The sequence below is a fragment of the Numida meleagris genome, chromosome 2 (genome assembly GCF_002078875.1).
Source record: "Numida meleagris isolate 19003 breed g44 Domestic line chromosome 2, NumMel1.0, whole genome shotgun sequence".
Taxonomy (NCBI): Eukaryota; Metazoa; Chordata; class Aves; order Galliformes; family Numididae; genus Numida; species Numida meleagris.
Genome location: NC_034410.1, coordinates 53,149,090 through 53,172,163, shown reverse-complemented (window position 1 = coordinate 53,172,163; position 23,074 = coordinate 53,149,090). Strand labels below are relative to the sequence as shown.

General features: G+C 39.9%; 1 protein-coding gene across 7 annotated transcripts in view; it reads right to left on the bottom strand.

Moving 5' to 3' along the window:
- Positions 1-23,074, bottom strand: part of NFX1 (nuclear transcription factor, X-box binding 1) — a 101,462-nt gene that overhangs the window by 57,201 nt on the left and 21,187 nt on the right. For 6 of the 7 annotated variants that reach the window (XR_002434809.1, XR_002434810.1, XM_021385664.1 and 3 more), the window contains exons 1-5: positions 21,638-21,776; positions 15,668-16,714; positions 13,154-13,315; positions 6,502-6,579; positions 4,230-4,335 (exon numbers count right to left, since the gene is read on the bottom strand). Coding sequence is in view for 5 of the 7 variants with exons in the window: in XM_021385664.1 (XP_021241339.1) it covers positions 4,230-4,335; positions 6,502-6,579; positions 13,154-13,315; positions 15,668-16,714; positions 21,638-21,761 (1,517 nt within the window). In the remaining 2 variants the exon portion in view is untranslated. Of the gene's footprint in view, positions 1-4,229; positions 4,336-6,501; positions 6,580-13,153; positions 13,316-15,667; positions 16,715-21,637; positions 21,777-23,074 lie in introns of those variants that run through there. The other variant, XM_021385667.1, reaches the window with a different exon arrangement.

The following is a 23,074-nucleotide window of genomic DNA, read 5'->3' as shown; positions in this document are numbered from 1 at the left end:
GTTGATACACTACATGTGGTTTTTGAAAACCCCGGTGATACTACAGTTCAGATTCTGTTGCTGAACTCTGCATAAATAGCTCTGATACAAACAGCAGAGACTACCTATCAAGGTCTAAGTCTCCCAACTCCAACTGTTGATGCAACAGACAAAAGAAAACAAGAAATAAGCAACAAACTGAGCAAGGATCCTGTGATTCATAAAGTAGGTTCCCTAAGACTCAGATTTAAGTACCACTAGTGAACATAGTACTAAATAGGTTCCATTCAAAGTAGTTCTGCCAGAACTTCATGGACTGCATACAGGTCTGATCAACTGGAAGGCAATACACAGAAACAGTCTTTAAATGGCAGCACCACATGCTTAACTGTAAGAAGGCTCACAGAATAGATGGGATTAAATGCTGGAAAAAAGGGCAATATTGAGAACAAAGACCCACAGTGGACAGATTCTTTATGTTAATCAACCACACAGACTTGAGAAGAGCACGCACAGTTTACTCTCGCAAACGGATCCTCACTTCACAACACAAGGTGATAGTCTTGATAGTAAGATGAAAACACTACAATTATTAAAAAAAATTTAAGGTTTCATTGAACAGAAAGGCATTTGTGGTCCAAAAACCTAACATCATAAACCTTAAGTTCCTGTGGAAATCTGTGGGAGCAGACCCACAATCTAAACAAAGAAACACTAACAAGAAAGTTCTCTGAAATCACCTAAACTCACACAGGTACAGTAACACTGCCTCCTGGCCCTGATGACAACAAGTCTACCTTTGAGCACTTTTGACAAAATCCACTGTCAGACATAGATCATGATCTAGATCTATCCATCTGCTGAAGTTTTCCAGTGGAGGAAACAGAACAATGGGCTGCTAAAGATCCATTTAGATGATACAGTTTCGTATCTCTAACTCAATCACTCTGACAAAGTGAGAGGGAACCAGGTTTCACCTACTGTTTTGATGAAGCAGATGGTAGTAGAGTGCATTCTCATTCATACTACAATTCCCACATGAAATGTCCAACATATACTGAGGGCTGGAGTACCTCTCCTATGAAGAAACGTTGAGGGAACTGGGCTTGTTTAGCCTGGAGAGGAGAAGGCTCCGGGGAGACCTCATTGTGGCCTTCCAGTACTTGAAGGGAGCGTATAAACAGGAGGGGGTACAACTGTTTACATAGATTAATAGTGATAGGACAACGGGGAATGGTTTTAAACTAAGATAGGGGAGGTTTAGGTTAGATATTAGGGGGAAGTTTTTCACTCAGAGGGTGGTAACACACTGGAACAGGTTGCCCAAGGAGGTTGTGGATGCCCCAGCCCTGGAGGCCTTCAAGGCCAGGCTGGATGTGGCTCTGGGCAGCCTGGTCTAGTGGTTGGCAACCCTGCACACAGCAGGGGGGTTGAAACTCGGTGATCTTTGAGGTCCTTTTCAACCCAGGCCATTCTATGAACGTTTGAAACACTGAAGCTAAAAGTGCATTCCTCTACAGACTATACTCACAAGCCAGATAACTGCCTGTTAAGACAAAAAGCATCCATTCCACTTAACTGCATTTGCAGAAAGAGATAAAGAATAATGCACATTCTTTGCACCTTTGATAATTTCCGCACCTCCAGGGGCTGGATAATCTCAGCATGGTTGTACTCACCTGGAACAAGTCAAATGGTAACATTTGAAACTGGGAGCAAACTGGGACTTTAAAAGGTACCCTTGCAGCTCTCAGTACAGATGAGATTGACAGGGAGTACAAATGCACAGCTTGCAGTAGACACAACACTGCCACCATTGATCAAAAATTTCCCAGATGAGAATGAGAAACTGAACTACTAATGTAGTCTGGGACAAAAAAGAAGAGAAACACAACAGCTGCTTCTTCTAAGCACCGTAGGAAAGTTTGAAGGATATCAACTGCAGTCTGGGTGTTCTCAAAGGATTTAAAGAGTCTACTTGCAGACTGGGAAAAAGGTCCTCCATAGACTCACACTTCTCCTGAGACAGATCAGGAACTGGTCTCCAAGAGAATCCATATTTCACTGAATCAGAGTATCAGCTAGATCAAGTCTAGTCTGAAAGCTGATCTGAGTTTCAATCACCAGCGATTCAAACCCCACCCTGCAAATTACAGTGAAGAACATCTAGTATGATGCTGAATTACAAGAGCAGCAGTATCACTGAAATAACAGTCTGAAAAGAATTCTAGTATAATATTCTCATATGGGAAAGAAGTATAAAAGAGTAAAGAAACATTATTTCATTCAAGACTTTGAAATGAGTATGAAACAGTACACATGAAATTAAAAGTTCTATTAAAGTTCTGATTTTCAGAACAAGTTAAGCTGTTGGTTCAGTTCCTATAATGTGAGGGAAGTGTTGCTACAACTATTGCAGTTGACCTCCTGCCCATCCTCTGCTATGAACTCACTTTACACATACAAATGGTCTTCATTGCTTCCAAGTTTCAGCTGAACCAGATACACCTGTAAGCATATCCCACAGTGAAATGAAAGTAAAAATAAAACATAGTCTTCAGTTTTCTGCAGTTCACTTCAACAGAACCACAGAATCATAGAATAGTTTGGGTTGGAAGGAATCTTTAAGATCATCTAGTTCCAACTCCCCTGCTATAGGCAGGGACATCTCCCTCTAGACCAGGTTGCTCAAAGCCCCATCCAGCCTGGCCTTGAATGCTTCCAGGGAGGGTGCATCCACAACCTCACTGGGCAACCTGTTCCAGTGTCTCACCACCCTCACAGTAAAGAATTTCTTCCTAATATCTAGGATAAATTCACCCTCCTCCAGTTAAAAGCCATTTCCCATTCTCCTGCTGCTACATGCCGTTATAGGAAGTCCCTCCCCAGCTTTCCTGTAGAGCCCCTTCAGGTACTGGAAAGTCACTATAAGGTCCCCCTGGAGCCTTCTCTTCTCTAGGCTGAAGAGTCCCAGCTCTCTCACCCTGTCCTTGTAGGGGAAGTGCTCCAGCCATCTGATCATCTTCATGGCCCTCCTTGGGACCCAGCTCAAACAGCTCCAAGGCCTTCTTGCGCTAGGGACCCCAGAACTGGGTGCAATACTCCAGGTGGAGTCTCATGAGAGTAGAGGGGCAGAATCACCTCCCTTGACCTGCTGGTCACGTTTCTCTTGGATGCAACCCAGGATACAACTGGCCTTCTGGGCTGCAAGCACACAATGCCAGCTCGTGCTGAGTCTTTCATCAGCTGACATTCCTCAGGGCTGCTCTCAAGCCATTCTCCACCCAACCTGTATCTGTGCTTGGGATTGCCCCAGCCCAGCTGCAGGACCTTGTACTTGGACTTATTGAACTTCACGAGGTAGTTGTGGGCCCACCTCTCAATCCTGTCCAGGTCCCTCTGGACGGCATCCCTTCCCTCTAGTGTGTCAACTGCACCACTCAGCTTGGTATCATCTGCAAACTTACTGAGGGTGCACTCAATCCCAATGTCCATGTTGCCTACAAAGATGTTAAATAACAGCATTCCCAACACTGATCCTTGAGGAAAACCATTCATCACTGGTCTCCACTTGGACATTGAGCTGTTGACCGCAACTCTCTCAGTGCAACCATCCTGCCAATTCCTTATCCAGCACGTGGTCCATCCATCAAATCCATTTTTCTCCAATCTGGCAACCAGGATGTCATACGGGACAGCATCAAATGCTTTGCACTAGTCCAGGGAGATGACATCAGTTGCTCTTCCTTTATCCACTGATGCTGTAGCTCCATCAGAAAAGGCCACCCAGTTCATCAGGCATGACTTGCCCTTGGTGAAGCCATGTTGGTTACTGCCAATCACTTCAACTTTATTTTCCATGTGCCTTAGTAGGGCTTTCAGGAGGATCTGCTCCAGGATCTTGCCAGGCACAGAGGTGAGACTGACTGGCCTGTAGTTCCCTGGATCATCTTTTTTTCCCCCTTCTTCAAAATGGAGGCTATGTTTCCCCTTTTCCAGTCAGTGGGAACTTAATCAGACTGCCATGACCTTTCAAATATGATGGATAGCGGCTTGGCAACTTCATCTGCCAGTTCCCCCAGAACCCATGGATGGATCTCATTGGGTCCCATGGTCTTGTGCACCACGAGGTTCCTTAGATGGATTTAAACCTGATCTTCACTTTCAGCAGGCAGACCTTTCTTCTCCCAGTTGTTACCTTCGATTTCTGCAAAATACATTCTCAATACCTTCACATTACATCTACTTACATGTTACAAAGATGTGGACAATCCAAACACTGCCTCTTCTTTCCACAAAGTTCCCCACAGCTATGTGGAATTTCATTTCTATTCCATTCCGGATTGTGTACCTTACCTAAAAAAAGGTCAAAGCCAAAAAAATGTTTACTGACTTACGTATAATACTGAATCTGGGAGAAATATCAGCCCAGAAAGAAGTTTCATTTTCAATACTGACAAACCTCCTTTGAAAAAAAAAAAAACAACAAAAGAAGATGTAAGAGGTTATGGTTTTTTCATCTTTCATTGCTGATATGTACTTAACATCTTTAAAAATAAACTACACCAGAATAACAAGCTCCAGATAATTTTCTTCTATGCTCTCAGCAGAAAATTAATTAGCAGATATTTAACTTTAATCAAGACTAATAAAACACAAAGAAATGAAAATCCTCCTTTAGCTGGTCAGGCTGTTAGTACACAACAGAATTTAAGGATGTAATTCCCTCGCTGTCTCAACACAGAAAAATAAAGATACCACTGTCAATACGAAAGATCTAGCTACTAAAGAAATGGGGAACGCAGGTAGCATGAAATGACTATGTAAATTATCAAAGTCACTTCTCTAAAAAGAATCAGACTCTGCAAAAACTTAAGCATTAAATGTTGACATTTTGATGAATAAAGCAGGAAGTTTTGAACAAGAAGTGATATATCCTTCAAGTTCACCTCAAGATAATTATTGAAACTACATTTTAATTCACGTGATGTACCCTTAGCAAATCTTGTACCTCTAAAAACAATCATAGATTCACTCAAGTTGGAGAAGACCTTCAAGATCATCAAGTCCAACCGCAACCTAACCATACTACCCTAACTCGTACAACCCACCACTAAATCATGTCCCTGAGCACCACATCTGAACGGTTTTTAAACACATTCAGGGATGGTGACTCAACCACCTCCCTGGGGAGCCTATTTCAGTGCTTAACAACCCTTTCTGTAAGGAAGTTTTTCCTGATAAAATGTTTTTTTTTTTTTAGTGACAAATCACTTTATCTCATTTATTACACCTTCATTTACACTTCAAGTAGCAATTTAGGAAAACTGAATAAATACAGATTGCTTAATTCACCTGGGCATTCTTCCAGTGAAAAAAAACTGTAAATTGGAAGATTCAAAAGAAAAGAAAGCCAGGAATTTCTCCATGCAGTGAAGGGGGAAAAAAGAAACTAGTAAATCCAACTGCACTTGGATAAATACACAATTTAGTATTTTGCAACAAACACAAAATAACTTTACATGCGCAACTGCCATGTTCAAATGTCACTTAATGCAAAATTATGCATAGAATGAAGATTTATCTTCCAACATAGCACCTTGCTAATATTAACACTGGGGACAATGTGAGGTTCCCACTGCAGATTTCCCAAAACTATGCAACAGTTTAAGTTTAAGCAGAATCTCCTTTTTATTTCACAGATGGATGGCCTACCTTAAAATTTTCATTTGGAATAAAAGCTTGCATTCTACCTATACTTGTAGGACTTCACACATTTCCAACAACTCTTGTACAATAACTCTAAATATCTTACCTGTAATTACATTGCTTTTAATTGACACACTGACCTGTTCAGATAAGGAGAACTGTAGATAAAATTGTTACCTATTACAGCATAAAGTTAGTTTCTTTAGGGCAATTTCATTAGCTCTCAGTTACTGGCTTAATCTCAAAATGACCTACTTGGTAGGAAGTAGGGTGAAACTTACTAGTGACGCATGAACCGAAAAAATTAAATGCATATCTACATAAAACTCTGAACAGTCCGAATACTCTTTTCTATTAAACCTGTATGCCTCTTTGATGAACATAAATGACAAAATTGCTAAATCAATATCAAAAGTTACTATAGTCAGTTTGTATTCTTACAGTAACATCAGTTACCTGCTTGAACTGTGTATTATCTTGGTGTGTTGTGCCACAGAAATAAGATATAAGACAAGTTATTTCAAACCTACAGACAGAAAGCTTTCAAGATAGAAGCTCAATTCTAGTAAGCATTTTTATATAACTATATGGAAACATGATTATTTCCTTCTTTTGTTTAGATGTTTTAAGCAATAGATACAGGCATGAGTCTCTGTACAGCAGCCTTCCCATATCAATACTATTAAACAAAGTTAAATTTCAAGGATGTAGGCAAAGATGCAACAATATCAGAATTTAAATTTAAATAACAAATAAAAACAAACAATCAAAAGAACACAATTTGTTCTTTGCAAAAGCAATCAAGAAACTCACCACAGAAACACGTGTAAGTTTTAGGAACTTGTGTAGAAGCATTCTGACAAGCCGGACATCTCCAACCACTGTTACTATCTGTAGATAAAAAAGATGAAAAGCACTAGAAGTAATTAATAGAGCTAACTTGTGAATCTATAATAAGAGCTAGAAACCAGGTTAAAAAAAAAAACCTATTTATGAGAGTAAGAGTTGAGAAAGCAGGTTAATAAAAATTTATACAATCTCAAGTTAAACACAGCAATAGTACTTCATCTGAGCTGACAAGACTCCTACTTTACAAAGAAGCAAGAATAAATTTTTTAAATTCTATTTTTTCTATTAACATATACTCTGTTATAAGAAGAAAAATCTACTTTACAGAATATAGACAGTCATCTCATGTTAGGACTTACAGGTCTTACAGAAGACCAGTTTAGTATCGCTTTGTGACATGAATAAATTAGGGCCATATAAGTCAGAATAATCTGCTTTAATTAAATAGTCACTATACCTAGCTATTAATAAGGACACTACACTTTTAAGTTGGTATATTATATTAAATACTTCATTATTTTTAATAAAACACATTTCTGTGTTTCAGGAGCATATTGTTTGGCAGTAACAAAGGACATTTGGTGTAAGGAGGGAAACATTCATGAAAATATGGACTGCAGTGTAAGGAAAGATACATTCATAAAGATGTTTACCAAATTCATTCCTATCTGACTAGGAAGATATATAGGTCACTCTGAAAGTACTGCCTCCTGTATGGGAACTGTTAGGTCACAGCCTGAACCAGTGATTGAGCACCTGGTGAAGGGGTGTAGCTAGCCCTGAGAGCACAGGTGGAAACAATTCACCTGTGCAACTGGAAGGGGTAGACCCTGGCTCTACCCCCCCCTAACCTCATTTAAGGGCTGGCAGCCACAAGGGAAGCATCTCTTCTTGGAGATTACCCCCTCTAGATTGTTCAGTAAGCCCTGACCCTCAGAAAGGGGTAAGTGATTCCTTCTTTACTATCAGACTGGGACCTCTATCTTTCTTGGGTGATCTGGAACTGGTTTAAAGCAGCTGTGCCTGCTATCACCTATCCTTACACTTATTTATTTCCATGGAAACTACTACAGATATAAAGAACACAATAACACTGTTTGTTTAAATTATCAGCCACAAAGCACTTTTTCAATGTAGTCACCACCATTAGCTATGCATTTTTGCTGGGATTAACAAGATAAACTAGAGCCTGTATGGTACACCTATACAGCTGCACCAGTGGAGGTGACCCACTATCGCTACTGCTGAAACACACCACCCACTGCCTCACCATGCTTATATCCACTGTTTGGTTTCCATACTCATTCAGCAAGCATTGATGAATGTTAATGGATGCAATTTTTCTACATAGTGGAATTCAGTTCCATGCCTCTGCTTCATATACACATCCATGTCAGACTGCCCCTCTGCTGCCACCTGTTGTACAGCAACAAAATGCAAAGGAATATTGGCAGCAGGGTTAAACCTACTGTCATCCTATCAACATCCGCTTCCTACATTATAGGCCAACATAGTAAAATAGGAAGCATTGCCTTCAAAGGAGACCTCATAGAATCAATTAGGTTGGAAAAGACCTTCAAGATCATCAAGCTCAAGCATCAGCCTGATGCACTAATATCACTAAACTATGTCCTGTGGTGACCTTGTATGAAAGAACTTTTGAACAAAAATTCTATTTATGTATCTCAATATATAAATTGATTAGCTCTCACTGTTCTTCTTCACCAGTTAGTTCAGATGATGCATGAGCATACTTTCATGCTCATGTTGTAGACCAACCTCCATTTCTCAACCAAAATTTATTTAACTACTGCAAATTGAAGCATCTCAGAGGTGTTAAAAGCTACTGGTAAAAACTAGGAGCAGTGGATTAAAAGAGGTATCTGCAGATCAAGCTGTGAGTACCTTATGTGGCTGTTCCCACATAAGCTAACATACTAAACCTTAAGGAACTCCATATAGTATTACTTTGTACTGCACACTTAACTATTACATTACCAATTTCACTTTTTTCATTGTTATTTCATGTTATGCCTTTCAAAACCTGTGACGCTCCTGAAGCCTATGAAAGCTTCAGGAGGCTGACAGAAGGCCTCTCTCAGCAATCTCTCTCCTGGATGAGGATATGCAGGCTGTACAAGCAACCACTTATCTACCAGTATATTCACAGTCCTTGTAAATTAGGTCTCTTAACAAAGAAAACAGCCTTTTAAGATACTTCATCCTTATTAATTATAGATAATCCTTTACTTCTTTAAGGCACAACTACATTCACATAGGTCCACCCACAAGGAACATATATGGCTGCTTCTTCCCAAAACTCAAGAATGGAAAAGCTTTCTTACTGGATTCCAGTGTAATTACAGTATGATAGAATAATGACTCCTAGCATCCACCTTCCTGTTGCCACTCTTCAGAAATCCTGCTCACTAAAGAAATGAAGATGACCCTACAGAACAAATGCTCCATTCTCACGAAGAAGTAGAAGAAAAAAAAAAGGAGGAAGCAAAATTTCAACTGGTCACACCAGAAAACGAAGGTCTACGCAAAGTAAACAGCTCCCTCCCCTTTAACAGACAAGTGTTTTAGAATTTGCCATCCTCTTCTTCCTCCTGAGATAAAAAAATTCCTTACTTACATTTACTGACATTTCTGCATACTTTGATATTATAAGCACCTATATTCATACCGTTTTCAGACAAAATTTTTGTTTGTGATAGCATGCCCAGATCCTGCCCATTTCCACTGCACAGTGGTTGTTATAAAAGCACAGTGAAGTACCTCCTCATTTTCCAAAATCCTAAAGGATGAAAGAGATATTTCAGTCTCTTGAATTGTAGTAGAATATATTAGAATAAACATAGGTAGTTCATTTTACCATTTCTAAAAGGTCCTATACAGTAATCTGTATCAGAAATCTATCGCCTTAACTTCTCAGCTAGATACTATCAAAAGTTTTCACCTTAGAAAAGCAGGAAGAGACAGCCTGTGTAATATCTAATGCACGCAGACTGGCTTCAACTCTTGAACAGCACAGCTTACAAAATGAGAAACAAAAGGCAAGTAGATTCATATTCTGACCACTGAAACTCAGAAGCTATCTTAGGGCCTACTTTTGGTTTGGTACAGACCACAACCTCATCTGTGAGTAGAAGGCAGCAGGGGGAGCAGAGCAGAAAGACACAGTTCTAACAACTCAAATCTCTCCCATCTTTCCAGACAAATTGAAAATACCAAGAAAAGTAAATACCTGATCTGCAAAAGGAGCAAACAGCTTGAACTCTTGTTCCGTCACTATAATGATGTTTTGTCACGCATCATACACCTTTGAAGAATCGGTTTGTAAAAGCAGCAGAAGCAAGAGGGTGACACACTTACGTTTATGAGGAAGAAACTGTTGTAAAACATCCTGAGTGTAATACAGGTATTTTTGTCAGATTGACCTGAGCTGGGAAGTACCTAAAGGTCACATTCCACCAAAAGATAATTCAAAACATTGATTAAAATTCTAAGGAGAAAGTTAGGTTCTTCTTTATAAGAAAAAAAAAATATTTCCATGTGGCAGCAAAGTGCTGCATAGCAGAGCTCCTTTTCCTCCTATTGATCAGGAGGAATCTAAAAAAGAATAGATATCTACTACCTAAGTTTGAGTACTGCTGACCGTTTACATTGTAATAATATTGAACACCGGATGTCCACAAGTCTAATGAAAACAGACCAAGTATAGAGCAATGCACCCCTCATAGACATCCAGATTCTTAGACCCGGCTTTGCAATACTACACCTTATTTTTCAGGAGATCTGACAGCAAAAGAAGGCAAAGAAAATCAGTCTCTTGAAGGAAGACACCCTCAGTAAAACATATCTGAGAAAGTCTTTAAGAACAGAAATATCCATTACTCTTGATCTGGAAGACTGAATTAAGTGAGAAGATGGTCCATCAAGGATGTTGTCTACCTCACCCAAGTACTCTGAATTTTTCTACAATGCTATGACCACAAAAAAGTGAGAAATTATATACACATGCCTGGCACCTTCAATCTCCCGTTATGCATTACAAAAATGACAGCTGCTGTAAAGCCCCAAACAGAGAGAGACTCCCTGAAACATTCAGTTGCTTCAAAAACACTGAAGAAAGAACACTCAGCATTGATCTTTGTGAAATAAAAATCCTCACTAAGCTGGACATGCAATGGAGCAGCTCTGAAGTATAGGTGCTGATATTATATGACACTTGCTAGAATTCCTACTTGATTCTGCACTTTAAGTAAATCTATTCCAGAAAAACACCAGTTTTCTTCTTCCTAATAAACATCATACTACTGAGTAAGGTAGATGACAGTGTCCTGTTTCTCTTATGATACAGAATAATTACTGCTGGAATTCTGTTGAATTCCTCAACAACATAGAAAGCTTGAAAAGTAGAATCTATACCGAAATAAACTACTATAAAGAAACTATACTGCAAAGCAAGATTCTTAATCGTGAACTCTGAAGTAAAATTCTTAAACATGAGAGTATTGCATCAATCCTTATTGCAGCTATAGAATCTGTTCTAGTGACACCATATCTTTAACTTCTATTTGTGATTACCCCAAGTTCTCTCACACACACAGGATCCAGTAACATACATACTTCACCAATTCTTAAAAGAAAAGCAAATGGCTAAAAGATAGGGTCAACTGAAATGCTGCTAGTATTCAAAGCACCCAAAGTCGCTGTCTTGACAGATAAGCAAAACTTCCCTTACACAAACAGCTACTACTTTGATCAAGCAATAAGCTGGTTCAGGGGGCTGAATCAGCTGCAAAGGTGATAGAAAACAAGCCAGAAGATTCAGGTTCTCAGAAGCCACTCTTAGTTTGGTTTAGGATTTAATATCTAATATCTTACCCTAAAATCTGTTCCCTTCTCAAACATTCCACCATCTAAGTTTCAAGTCTTTGCTGATATTTGTAACTTTCAGTATAAAGCATGATGAGCTCTGCAGTGGAATTGCCAGGTCACAGCCTAAATCAATGGTTGAGCACCAGGTGAGAAAGCGTGGCTAACCCAGGGAGCTCAGGTGCAAAGCAATGCACCTGAGTGACTGGAAGGAGCAGAACCTGGATCCACCCCCCTTCACACTTGAAGCACTGTCATCACTTTCTTTTGCAATACAAGCCCCACCTACAAGTCTAAGCATCTTCACCTCACCACTCCTTCCTGCAATAAATTTCAATTCTGTAGGAACACCTCTGAAACATCTAGAAGTAGCTGACAGACTGTGTTTGCTTTGTACTGTCTCCCACGGTATTCTCCTGGAGAAGCTGACAGCCCATGGCTTGGACAGGTACACTCTTTGCTGGGTAATGAACTGGCTGGATTCACACACCAGAGAGTGGTGGTGAATGGAGTTAAATACAGCTGGCAGCTGGTCACAAGTGGTGCTCCCCAGGGGTTAATACTGGGGCCCGTCCTGTTCAATATCTTTATTAATGACCTGAATGACAACACTGAGTGCAGTAAGTGTGCAAATGACACCATACTGGGAGGAAGTATCAATCTGCCTGAGGAAAAGGATAGGGATAGAACTAAAGGTAATGGCCTCAAGTTAAGCCAGGGGAAATTCAAGGTTGGACAGTTAGGAAAAACTTCTCTGAGAGTGTGGTCAGGCGCTGGAACAGGCTGCACACAATGGAGGTGGAGTCACCATTCCTGGAGGTGCTCAAACATTTAGATGTTGTACCGAGGGACATAGTTTATTGGGAAATATTGGTAATAGGTGGACAGTTGGACTGGATGATCTTGGAGGTCTTTTCCACCCTTGGTGATTCTGTGCTTGTTTTGCCCAGAGAAAGACACAAGGCTGAACAGGCAGGGTATAGAAAAATTAACCCTACTTTAAGATGAACACTGGTCTTCAGAGCACATCTACATCACACAACTGAGCATAGTACAGACCTAACAAATTCAGTTTTAACTTCCACCAAAACATTCAAAGGGCAGAAAATATTGGTAGCGACAGTTTCTAAACACAGTATGATATAAAGAATCTAAAACAGTTTAAGACAGTGACAGAAGTAGTACAGTTCGCTGGACTTTCTGATCTTTGCAGGTCCTTTCCAACCAAAACTATTCTAACCCTAGAAGCCTTCTGCCTTCTCTGAACTTCATTTCAATACATTACATTAGTGACAGATTTCAGGAGTGCTTTTTATGTGAGGACAGAAATAAGGATTGACTACATAAACTGAGACAACTAATGCTTTAAGTACTGCTTCTGTTTGACTGCTGAGCCTCGTGTGGATGAGAGAATATGAGATTTCTTTGTGTATAGGAAAGCAGCCAGACTTTCGCATCTTGATGCACTGATTTCATTGAGTGATCTGTATTCATGTATCCAAACCTAGAAATCAGTATTAGTCAGAATACTAGAAAGAATCAAGATAGTCAAGAGAATTGTATGAAGCATCCAAAGAACCCTGAAAAACATTTCCGATTTAAAACTTGCTTTGTTTTCAGCTTACTAGTTACCTTGATTAGAAAACATTTAGAACTAGTTTTACATATAGAAAACAAATTTTACAATTATATATATTCGAGAGAAAATATGTATACAACAGAGAATACCTACCTTCAGCTTGAGAAGCTGGTGATCTTGCCCACTTCTTAATACAATTCAGGTGGAATACGTGGTAGCAATTCTGACAGCTCCAAACAGGTGCTACTATTCGGACAACCTCACAACATACCATACATTCGTACTTCTCTGTTGTCAGCTGCTCAATCAAAGATCCTGCAAATAAAATACCTTAATTGCATACAAAGCTTCAGTTATTTAAGAAATAAAATTCCAAGACTTTATGTAAATTTTAACATAGCTTCTTTTACCTTTGTGGCTGTAAGTAAGGCAACAGCTTACTTCTGGAAGATACTTGATACCCATTTCTCTAGCTTCAGAGCAGGGAAAGGGAGTATGAGACTCCCATAAAACTGCCAACAGTAATTCTTGGTGATGAATGGCAATTGTTGTGATCTTACAAAAAAAACTAATAGTTCTAAGCTTGCAAGAAGTATTTTACTCGCTTCATATGGAAAGTCTGATTTCATATAAGGTTTACAACAAAAACCTTGAAGCTTATTAACTAACTATAGAAGTCTCAAAATTAAATTTAATTCTCATCCTCTCTGGAAGCCTACACAACTAATATTAGAAGTAACATTACAGAAACCCTCAAAAATCACTTTAGGAGTGGAATTGGTGGGAAACAATAGCCAAAATGCAAGGCCCTTACTGCCAAATGAAAGAACATGAAAAACCATTTTAAAATTAAAGCAAGAATTCTAAATGGAAGATGAAAGCCTGAAAACTGAGATAGATGTGTTATGACTTTACTGCATTTGCATAACTTCAGTTCTGCCAGATTAACTCTCCCATCAAGTTGAAGCTACCAAATACACATCAAAAATGTTTCTTGATCTATACTCACACAATTTTAAAGTACCTGAATGACATGTTTTTTTACATAGTACCAATACAAGGGAAGTTAGAACCCATAACAAAGGACAAAAATGAGACTGACAAAAAGAAAAATGACTGGTAATTCAAAAGTGTTTTGTACCACACAACTGATAGCATAGCTATGGATTTTTGGAAACTTGCGATCGTTAGGAGGATTTGCCGTCCTTAATAGGATATATTCTTTCAAGCATCTTTTCTAGCCATCCTGCATCAAGCTCCACGAGATTTAGAATTAACAGTCATTTCTACATTCAGTACCCTACGAATTTTACCTGCTGTAAAGAAAACATCCTTACCAAAATCTACATCTTTACTTACCTCTGTGAGAGTAAAACTATATTGCCCTCAGAAACGATGGCTTTCCTATGAACACCTAGAGAGCCTCTGTCCCTAAAAACAGTGGCAGTATATAGTGTTTTCCAAAACAGCACCTAACTAAGGCAAGAAAAGAAATGCTGCCACTGTGGAGAGGGAAAGATCCTTAAGCTTCCTGTAAAAGACCACTATCTTTTTCTGGTTATTACATAATATATTTTTCATTTAAGGATAATGCTGGGAGAAAGACTGAGACATCTTTAATTTTATGATTCAAGTAGATCATCAGGCTCTCACGTATTTTTAGAGTTAGAAAGGATCAAGGAAGCCTCTGATTTTTGAGCATCTCTCAAGGAAGGGATGAGAGCCTCTTACTGGAGTTACCTTATGCTTCCTGATTATGCTATTACTTTCTCTGAAAGAGAAGAGATGCTGAGAAGCAAAATTTTCACACGATTCAATAGCTCAGTCAAGGTAATAAGAATTAGTCTACCCATCTCTATCATTCTAATCAGCAGATCAGGCTGAGATGCTTTGCAACAACCAATTAAATATAAGTTCAATTGCTTGTTCAACTGGAAAAGGACAAAAACTTTTCTCATTACTGAATCTGAAAGAAAATAGGATTCCATGAATACAACAGGACTGTTTTCTCAATGCACTCATAAGCTTGTCTAAGAGTATGACCATGGAACTCAGGTGAAACAGAAACCAGTGCTGTGGCACTGAAGTAACTCAACTGATTTACATTTCATCTTTTAAGCTGGCACAAAATAAAGGAGCGAAAACCTAATAGTGTGCTTTCCACTATCAACTGCACGTGATTCTGCTCTCAAATGGCAAGAAAAATAGCCAGAACCATTCTCTAATTACCTTTTCATACTACCATTTCAAAAAAATATAGCAAGAAAAAGGTTATGAACAGAATGTAGTTCTCTTGAGATGCTCCTGCTCTTACATAAAACATAAGAAAGTTATTATGAAAAAATGAATTTCAGAACTGCTCCTCTCAAGATTCAATGTTCAGAACTCCCCCATGTACTTTTTTTTTTTTTTAAAAAAAAACCATGGTGCCTGATAAACCATCACTTGCAGTTCGGTAGTAGAACAAACATTTTAAAACATACATGTTCTTCTCTACTAAACTTACAAACCAACTGCCTACTCAAAAACCCCACATTCACCCCAAGAAATTGCTACTAAGCTCATGTGAAATAATACACAACTTCAGCTAGTCAAGGTTGAAGGCAGATTAAATTATTTAAGATTATATCTTTAATACTTGAGTACAAGATAATCCATAAATGTTACCTGTATGAGTTTCTTTGTTTTTTGGTATATCACTTTGCTTTTTCCAGTACTGGGTCCAGCTGAAATGAAGGGAAGGTACTTGATCCCCCTTTAGCAAGAACTTTCTTCCATTACATCTGGCAGACTCAAGCAATTCATTTCTGATCTCACTGGTCAAGTTTTCATCATTTTTGTGATCAGAATGTTCTTTCTTCCTCTCATTTTTATCTTTTGGAGCATATGCAAGAGAAGACTTCTTACCCACTTTTGTATTTTTGCTATGGTGAGAATCATGTCTCTTCTGACTCTCTTTCTCTGTTGGGGGTTTATTCCACATAGGCTTCCGGGGATATCTTTTGTTTACATAATTGTAGGCTTTCTGTTCATCCCCACTACCAATTGGTGCTTCACTGAATGCCTTTCCAGCAGAAGATTCTGAAGAGTCTGACTGAGTCAAATCCAAAGACGGGGCATTTTCAAAAAGCTCTAATTTCTGTTTAGAGCTCATTCTCTTTTCTCGCTCATGTACTTGCTTTCCCTTCTCCCTGAAACCCCTTCCAGACGCATGCACCAGGTGTGCTTTCTTTGGCTTTGCTCCTCTGCTATCTGCATTAACTACTTCCCTGTCACTCTCTGAGGAGATAAACTCATTGTATCCTTTAAGAGCTGCTCTTCTTCCAGGTTGCTTTGCAGCATCTGAAATTCCAGGACAAGCAGCAGCTTCTGCAGTACTTTGTCTTACCTTACTTTTAGTACATGTGGTATCATTCCTTGATCTGTGCCACCTCTGACTTTGAAAGCTGCGATTCTTTGAACTTCTACTGGTACCAAAATACTGGTGAAAGTCTTCAGAATTCCCATACCGACTTTCTGGATTATAAACATCATAATGCTTAGTGGAAGAGCTTCCATAATCTGTAACTCTTTCAGGCAGATTAGGAAATAATAAACTTCTTCTATTCTGATTCCTACTACATTCTTTCCTATCTTTCTTCATCCAATTTATATCTGTAGGTACTCTTTCTCCTGAAATGGAATCATCAGCATCAGGATTCAGATTCAATGCACCTAAAAAGTATAAATAATAAAGACAAAAGACTTAAAAATAAACATCCCTTAAAAAAAAGGATTACCATACAAGCAAAGGCCTAAACAATTCCACACTAGACAGAACCATTACAAATAAGTTTTAGAAACTAGAGCTGAAATACGCAGCTTCTCTTGTCTCCTTTAAACAAAGATGGTGATGACCTGCAAAACAGTAGAACTCTTGACTCCTGGTAAAGTCAGGAAGGGAGCCAGCAAAACTGCTACCTTGGACCTCCGGAAGGCAGATGTTGAACTATTCAGGATTCAGTCCTGAAGGGTAAAGGAGTCCAAGAAGGCTGGACATTCCTCAAGAAGGAAGTCTAAAAGACACAGGAGCAGGCTGTCCCCATCTGAATTAAGATGAGCCAGTGTGGAAGTAGGCTGACGTGGATCAAAGAACTTTTCCTGAGGCTCAAGGAGAAAAGGAGAATCTAATGCCTGTGAAAGAAGGGATGGGCAATTCGGGGAGAGGACAAAGAAATTGTCAAAATATGCAGGGAGAAAATTAGAAAGGCAAAAAAAAGAATGATCTTGGAGCTCTTTTCCAACCTTGGTGATCCTATGATTTCACAGTTAAGAACAGAAAAAGAAAGAAGATAGAAAAACAACCAAAGCAGCACAGTATGTATGCACAGAGTACAGTGTGCTAATCACTGTTTAACAAGGGCATAAGTTACCTCTAGCATGTTTACATATGCGTACATACTTGAAGGAAAAGGAGTCCTTCGCAAACAACTTCAGATTTTAATATTTCAAAGAATTTGGAATATAAATAAAAACCCTTCATCTCAAGAGTAAAAATTGACCTGCATGAACTCTGATTATACTCGTCTATAAACAAACATACAATGACTAGAGGGCATTCTGCTTTTTTATTATGATAAGCATGTCCCACATGCACGCTGCATGCAATCCGGCACAGCTCACCATACAGCCCGCCCAGTGCAATCAAGGTGGTGTCTCTTCCACACAGAGTGGGCCCTGCACATGCACCCATCAACAATCAAACATCAGCGTGCGATTGGCACTGTCTGGGCTGAAACAAGGATACAGGGAGGGTGCAATGCAGTGCTGACACTTCTTGCGCCTTCTCACACATTCTGTTGCATTGAAACCCACATGCATTCAGTGAGGCATGCACTTGTGCTGCTTGATGAGTAAAAAGCCGTGGCTGCCAATACTAACATTTCAACCTGCCCAATAGCGTCTCAAAAACAGAAGAAAGATGAAGGAGGAGCATGCAGCAAAATATGGACAGATAAGTACTTTTGTCGAGACAGGTAATATGGCACTGTGCTTAATTTTTAAGGAAATAATGTCAGTTTTCAAAGATTACAATTTGAAGAGATATTATATACAGAAACATGCTGTCAAATTCAATGAATATCAACGAATGCTTTGTAAAGAGAAAATAGTGGAACTGAAAAAAAGTCCATCATCTGAACAAAACCTTCTTTAAGAAGTTAAAACTCAAACAGACTCTGTTATAAAAGTTAGTTACGGGGCAGTATATCAGACTGAAAAGCAAAAACATTTACTGATGGTGAGTTTATTAAGCAATGTATGGAAAGCATGGTATATAACGTCTCCTGATAAAGACAATGGATTTTTCTAAAAATTGTATGTCTCACCAGACTGTAGCCAGGTGAAGCAAAGAAACAGAAAAATCTATCAAAAGAAATCTGGACTGTAAAGCTGCTTAATTTCAAATTTTATCCTTCGGTGATAAATGAAAGTACTGAGGCTACAGATATGGCTCAACTAGCCTTTTTTTTTAGTTAGTTATCGATAACGAACATAATTTCACAAAAGAAATAGTTTCTTCGGTGCCATTAAAAGACAAAAATCTGGTGATCTGTATAAAGTAGTAAAAAATACACTAAAGCAATTTTCTTTAACCTTTGTCAAAATACCTGGTACAGCTACTCATGATGCCCTTCTAATGGCTGATAAAAAAAGAGGGAATTATAAAATTAATAGAAGTTAATGCAATTGCCACCAGCAACTCACATTTGATGAAATACAACGCATTATAGATCAAGAAAATTTGTGTGAAAGCTTTAAAAGCAGATAATGTCAAACAAATGATCATTAAACCTGTGAATTTCATCAAGTCCAAGGGATTGAATCACTATCAATTTCAGAAGTACTTTCAAAGTATGGATGGTGATTATGGAGACATCATTTACTTTTCTGAAGGAAGGTAACTAAGTTAAGGTAAAAGGCTAAAAATGATTTTATGATTTGTGAAATGAAATCAAGTCATTTATGGAATCAAAAGGAAAATTTGAGCCAAAACTTGAAGATGCTAAATCTGTGAGTCATTTTTCATTTTTGGTAGATTTGACCACTTATTTAAATGAGTTAAATACGTGTTTTAAGGTGAAAATCATCTGTGCTATGTTTCAAACCATAACAACATTTGAATTGAATCTTAAACTACGGCAAGCTAAAGTTACGACAAATAACTTCATGCATTTTCATGTTCTGGCTAAACACAGTCCTGTGAACAGTAAAAAACGTGCAGCCAGGCTGTCCATTTTGACAGACGAATTTGAGAATAGGTTTCAAGACTGTAAAAAAAAAAAATCATCTATTTCTTTGCGTATTTACTACTCCATTTGCAGTTGATGTAAATACATTAGCCGTAAATTTTCCACACGGAATGTATAGAGTTGCAGTCAGACATTCAACCGAAAGAAATTCTTAGTCATATCTCTTTACTAGACTTTTATAAGACCTATCTTAAGAGAGAAAAATATCCCTCGCTTAACAATCATGCCTTATTCATGCCATCTCTTTTTGGTAGTACGAATATTTGTGAACAACTGTTCTCAAGGATGAGGCACAGGACAAGTAAAATGTCATCAAGAATCTGTAATGAACACTTTGAGAACTCACTAAGAACTGCAACCACTTCCACTGAACCAGACAGATGCATTATTTTCACAAAAAACAGGTCAAAACCCCACTTGTTTTATGTTTTTGTTGCTGTTTTTAATGTTCTCATAAAAATACATTAAAAATAAATTGTTAATTACGTATGTGTTTCAGGGTATGTTTGGATCCAAAAGACAGGATGTCTGAGGAGCAGAGGCAAACAAGCACACACTCAAGGCAGCACAGAGGGTTATGAGTTTTATTTGGCACACACACGCTGGCATTCCCTTTAGATAACCCCAGTAAGTGGCAAGCAGAAATTCCCTAAGCAAGTGCAATACGGACCCTAGTAAGCCAAAACAGAAGCTCCCTAAGCAAGCACACTGTTACTTATCAACCCCTGAGAGAGATGAAATGCTGAGGAGAAGGAACGTGCCGGCAGTTGATTCAATAGGTAGTGTCAGCAGGACATCCCCTGCTTCAAAATGTACTTTTCCTCATTCAACCACCACAGCCTCCCTCCTGCTTTTATCCTCTTCAGGGTCTGCAGGGTTTTTTTTTTCCCCCCCCCCGACTTGCATGCTGCATCCATGTGGCCAACACATGATACAGAGCCCAAGTGGAACACCTGCTTGCAAACAAGTTCTTGCAGAACAAGATAAACCAGCAAGGTCAGCTCCCTACAAAACAAGATAAATGGCTGTAACTGCAAATATCACTTCCCTTAAGACTGTCAGAATACTTTGTTCCATCCCAGGATCATTCTTCAGTCAGGGACCTTTAGGTCCCTGCCACACATATGTTAACTACATTGCATGTTTTGTATGCAGCTAAGACAATTCCTGCTCACTCACTGCAGCCCAGGCAAGCCAAAAATTGGACAGCCATGTATTATGACACAAAAATAAACCACGCTTCTAATGGAGAGGACTTCTTTCATCCTTTTTTATGCCCCAAGCAACGAGACCTGTCTTAGAAATCCCATCAGGATCAATTCTGAACCACACTGTCAACTCAAAGGGTCTTCTTAGGAACGAGAAGGCCAAAGGCAGCCTTGGCTGGGGTGAACCTGAGGACAGGAAGGAGGGTGAAAAGCAAAATCATGGCACCGGATTTCAGGAGAGCAGACTTCAACTTCTTCAAGAACCTGCTTGGAAGAATCCTGTGGAATAAACCCCTGAAAAGTAGCTCAAGAAAGCTCAGGGATCATCAAGGAATCAGGTCCTCTGACATCAAGATTGGTCCGTCCTGATGAGCAGCATGTTAGGCAGAAATGCCAGGAGGATCGCATAGATGCACAAGGAGCTGACAAAAAGGAAGCATAAGGAAGACGGAAATGAGGACAGGGAGCCTTGGGAGAAGCATGGAGAAACTGTCCAAACATCCAGGAATGAAGTTAGGAAACCTAAAGCCCAAAGTGGAATTGAATCTCGTCAGAAATGTCAAAGACAACAAGAAGGGCTTCCGTAAGTACACAGGTGACAAAAGGAAGGCTAGGGAAAATGTGTACCTACTGCTGAACAACAGGAGAAACTCTATTTAACAGGACAGAAAAAAGTCTGAGGTACTGAAAGCCTTTGCCTCAGTCTTTACTACAAAGACTCCCCTTCTGGAATCCCTGCTCCTGGAAACAAGAGGGAAAAACTGCAGCAAGGAACACATACTCTTGAGAGAAGCAGATCAAGGCAGAGAATACTTAAGCAAGCAAGATGTGTACTTCCACGGGCCCTGATGGAATGCACACACAAGTGCTGGAAGAGCTGCCTGATGTCACTGTGAGGCCATCTCAATAATCCTTGATTGATCATACTGATTTGGAGAAGCGCTTGAAGACTAGAGGAAAAGCAAACATCACCACCATCTTCAAGAAGAGGGACACAGAGAACTACAGGCCATAACACTATAATGCGACGGAAAGTACAGCAATAATAGCAAGGTAGCAAAGTCCCATGCTGCAGCAAGTAAGTATAAGCCCAAATGCAGCAGCCATAGACACAGAAACAAAGGAAAAAAGCTGCTTACCCTTGTAAGACCTCAGGTAGGCAGCGATCTCCAGCGAAATACCCTTGCCTCTACTGTTAACCCTTAAATGAGGTCTGGGAAGGGGTGGATCCTGGCTCCACCCCTTCTTATCACTCAGGTGCATTGCATGCACCTGACCTCCCTTGCATTGGCCCTGCCTTCCCACCAGGTGTTCAATCACTGTTTCTAGCTGAGACTTAGCATTTCTGTTACACTGGCTGCTCAGCCTCTCCACAGTTCCTGGGAAGGAGATGGAACAGCTGATCCTTGAAAACATAAAAAACACAAGCATAGGAAAGACAAGCAAAGCATCGGGAATACTCACCACGTATTCACCACAGGGAAGTCATGCCTAACCAACCTGATAAGCTTCTGTGATGAAATGACTGGCCTAGCAGTTGAGGGGAGAGCAGTAGATACTGTCTACCTGGGCTTCAGTAAGGCCTTTGACACAGTCTGTCATTCACAGGACCCTAACAGACAAGCTGCTGATGTTTGTACTGGATGGGCAAACAGTGAGATGCGTCAAAAACTGCCTGGACGGACAGGCAAACAGGGTGGTGATCAGTGACACAGAGTCTAGATGGAGAACAGTAACTAGCAGTGCACCCCAGGGGTCAGTACTGGGTCCAGTCCAGATCCTGGATGATGGAGCAGGTGAAACAGAACTGGAAGCAATGGCTGATATGCCACAGGGTCATGCTGTTACCCAGAGGGACCGCAACAGGCTAAAGAAGTGGGCGGACAGGAATCTCATGTAATATCCACAAGGGGAAGCAAAAAGTTTTGCACCGCTGGAGGAACAACTCCAGGCACTAGGACATACAAAGAGCCACCCAGCAGGAAAGCAGCTCTGCAGAAAGGGACTTCGGGGTCCTGATGGATGCCAAGTTGTGCGTGAGTCAGCAATGCGCCTTTGCCCCTAAGACATCTAACGGTATTCTGGGCTGTAGTAGACAAATTACTACCAGCAGGTGGACAGTGGTGATCCTTCCCTCTTACTTTGCACTGATTAGGCCATACCTGGAATACTGCTTCCAGTTCTGGGCTCCCTAGTACAAGAGGGTGTTATGGTTTTGTGACTTTTGTTGTCGGTATTCCACATCATTACATCATGTAAGGTACGGGCAGCTAAAGAGTTAATTCCCTGGTTACTGCAAACTACCTTTTTTGGTGTGGCCCTCTGAGGGGGAGGGGAGGAGGTGCACTCCCCAGGGGTCTTTGTGTTGGAGGGAAGGGGGTGAAGCCGCGTGGGAGACGCAGGGTCTGTTCCTTCTTGCCCGGCGGAGAAAGCACGTGGTCCTCCTGCAGTTTACTGTGTAAGATTTTCAGCCTGTAAACCCTCTATTATAATTCTACTAGCCTCATTTTGATATATTTAGTAAAATTAGTTGTTCCTCCTCAGATTGGTGCTGCTGTTTTTTTTGTGTTTGATCC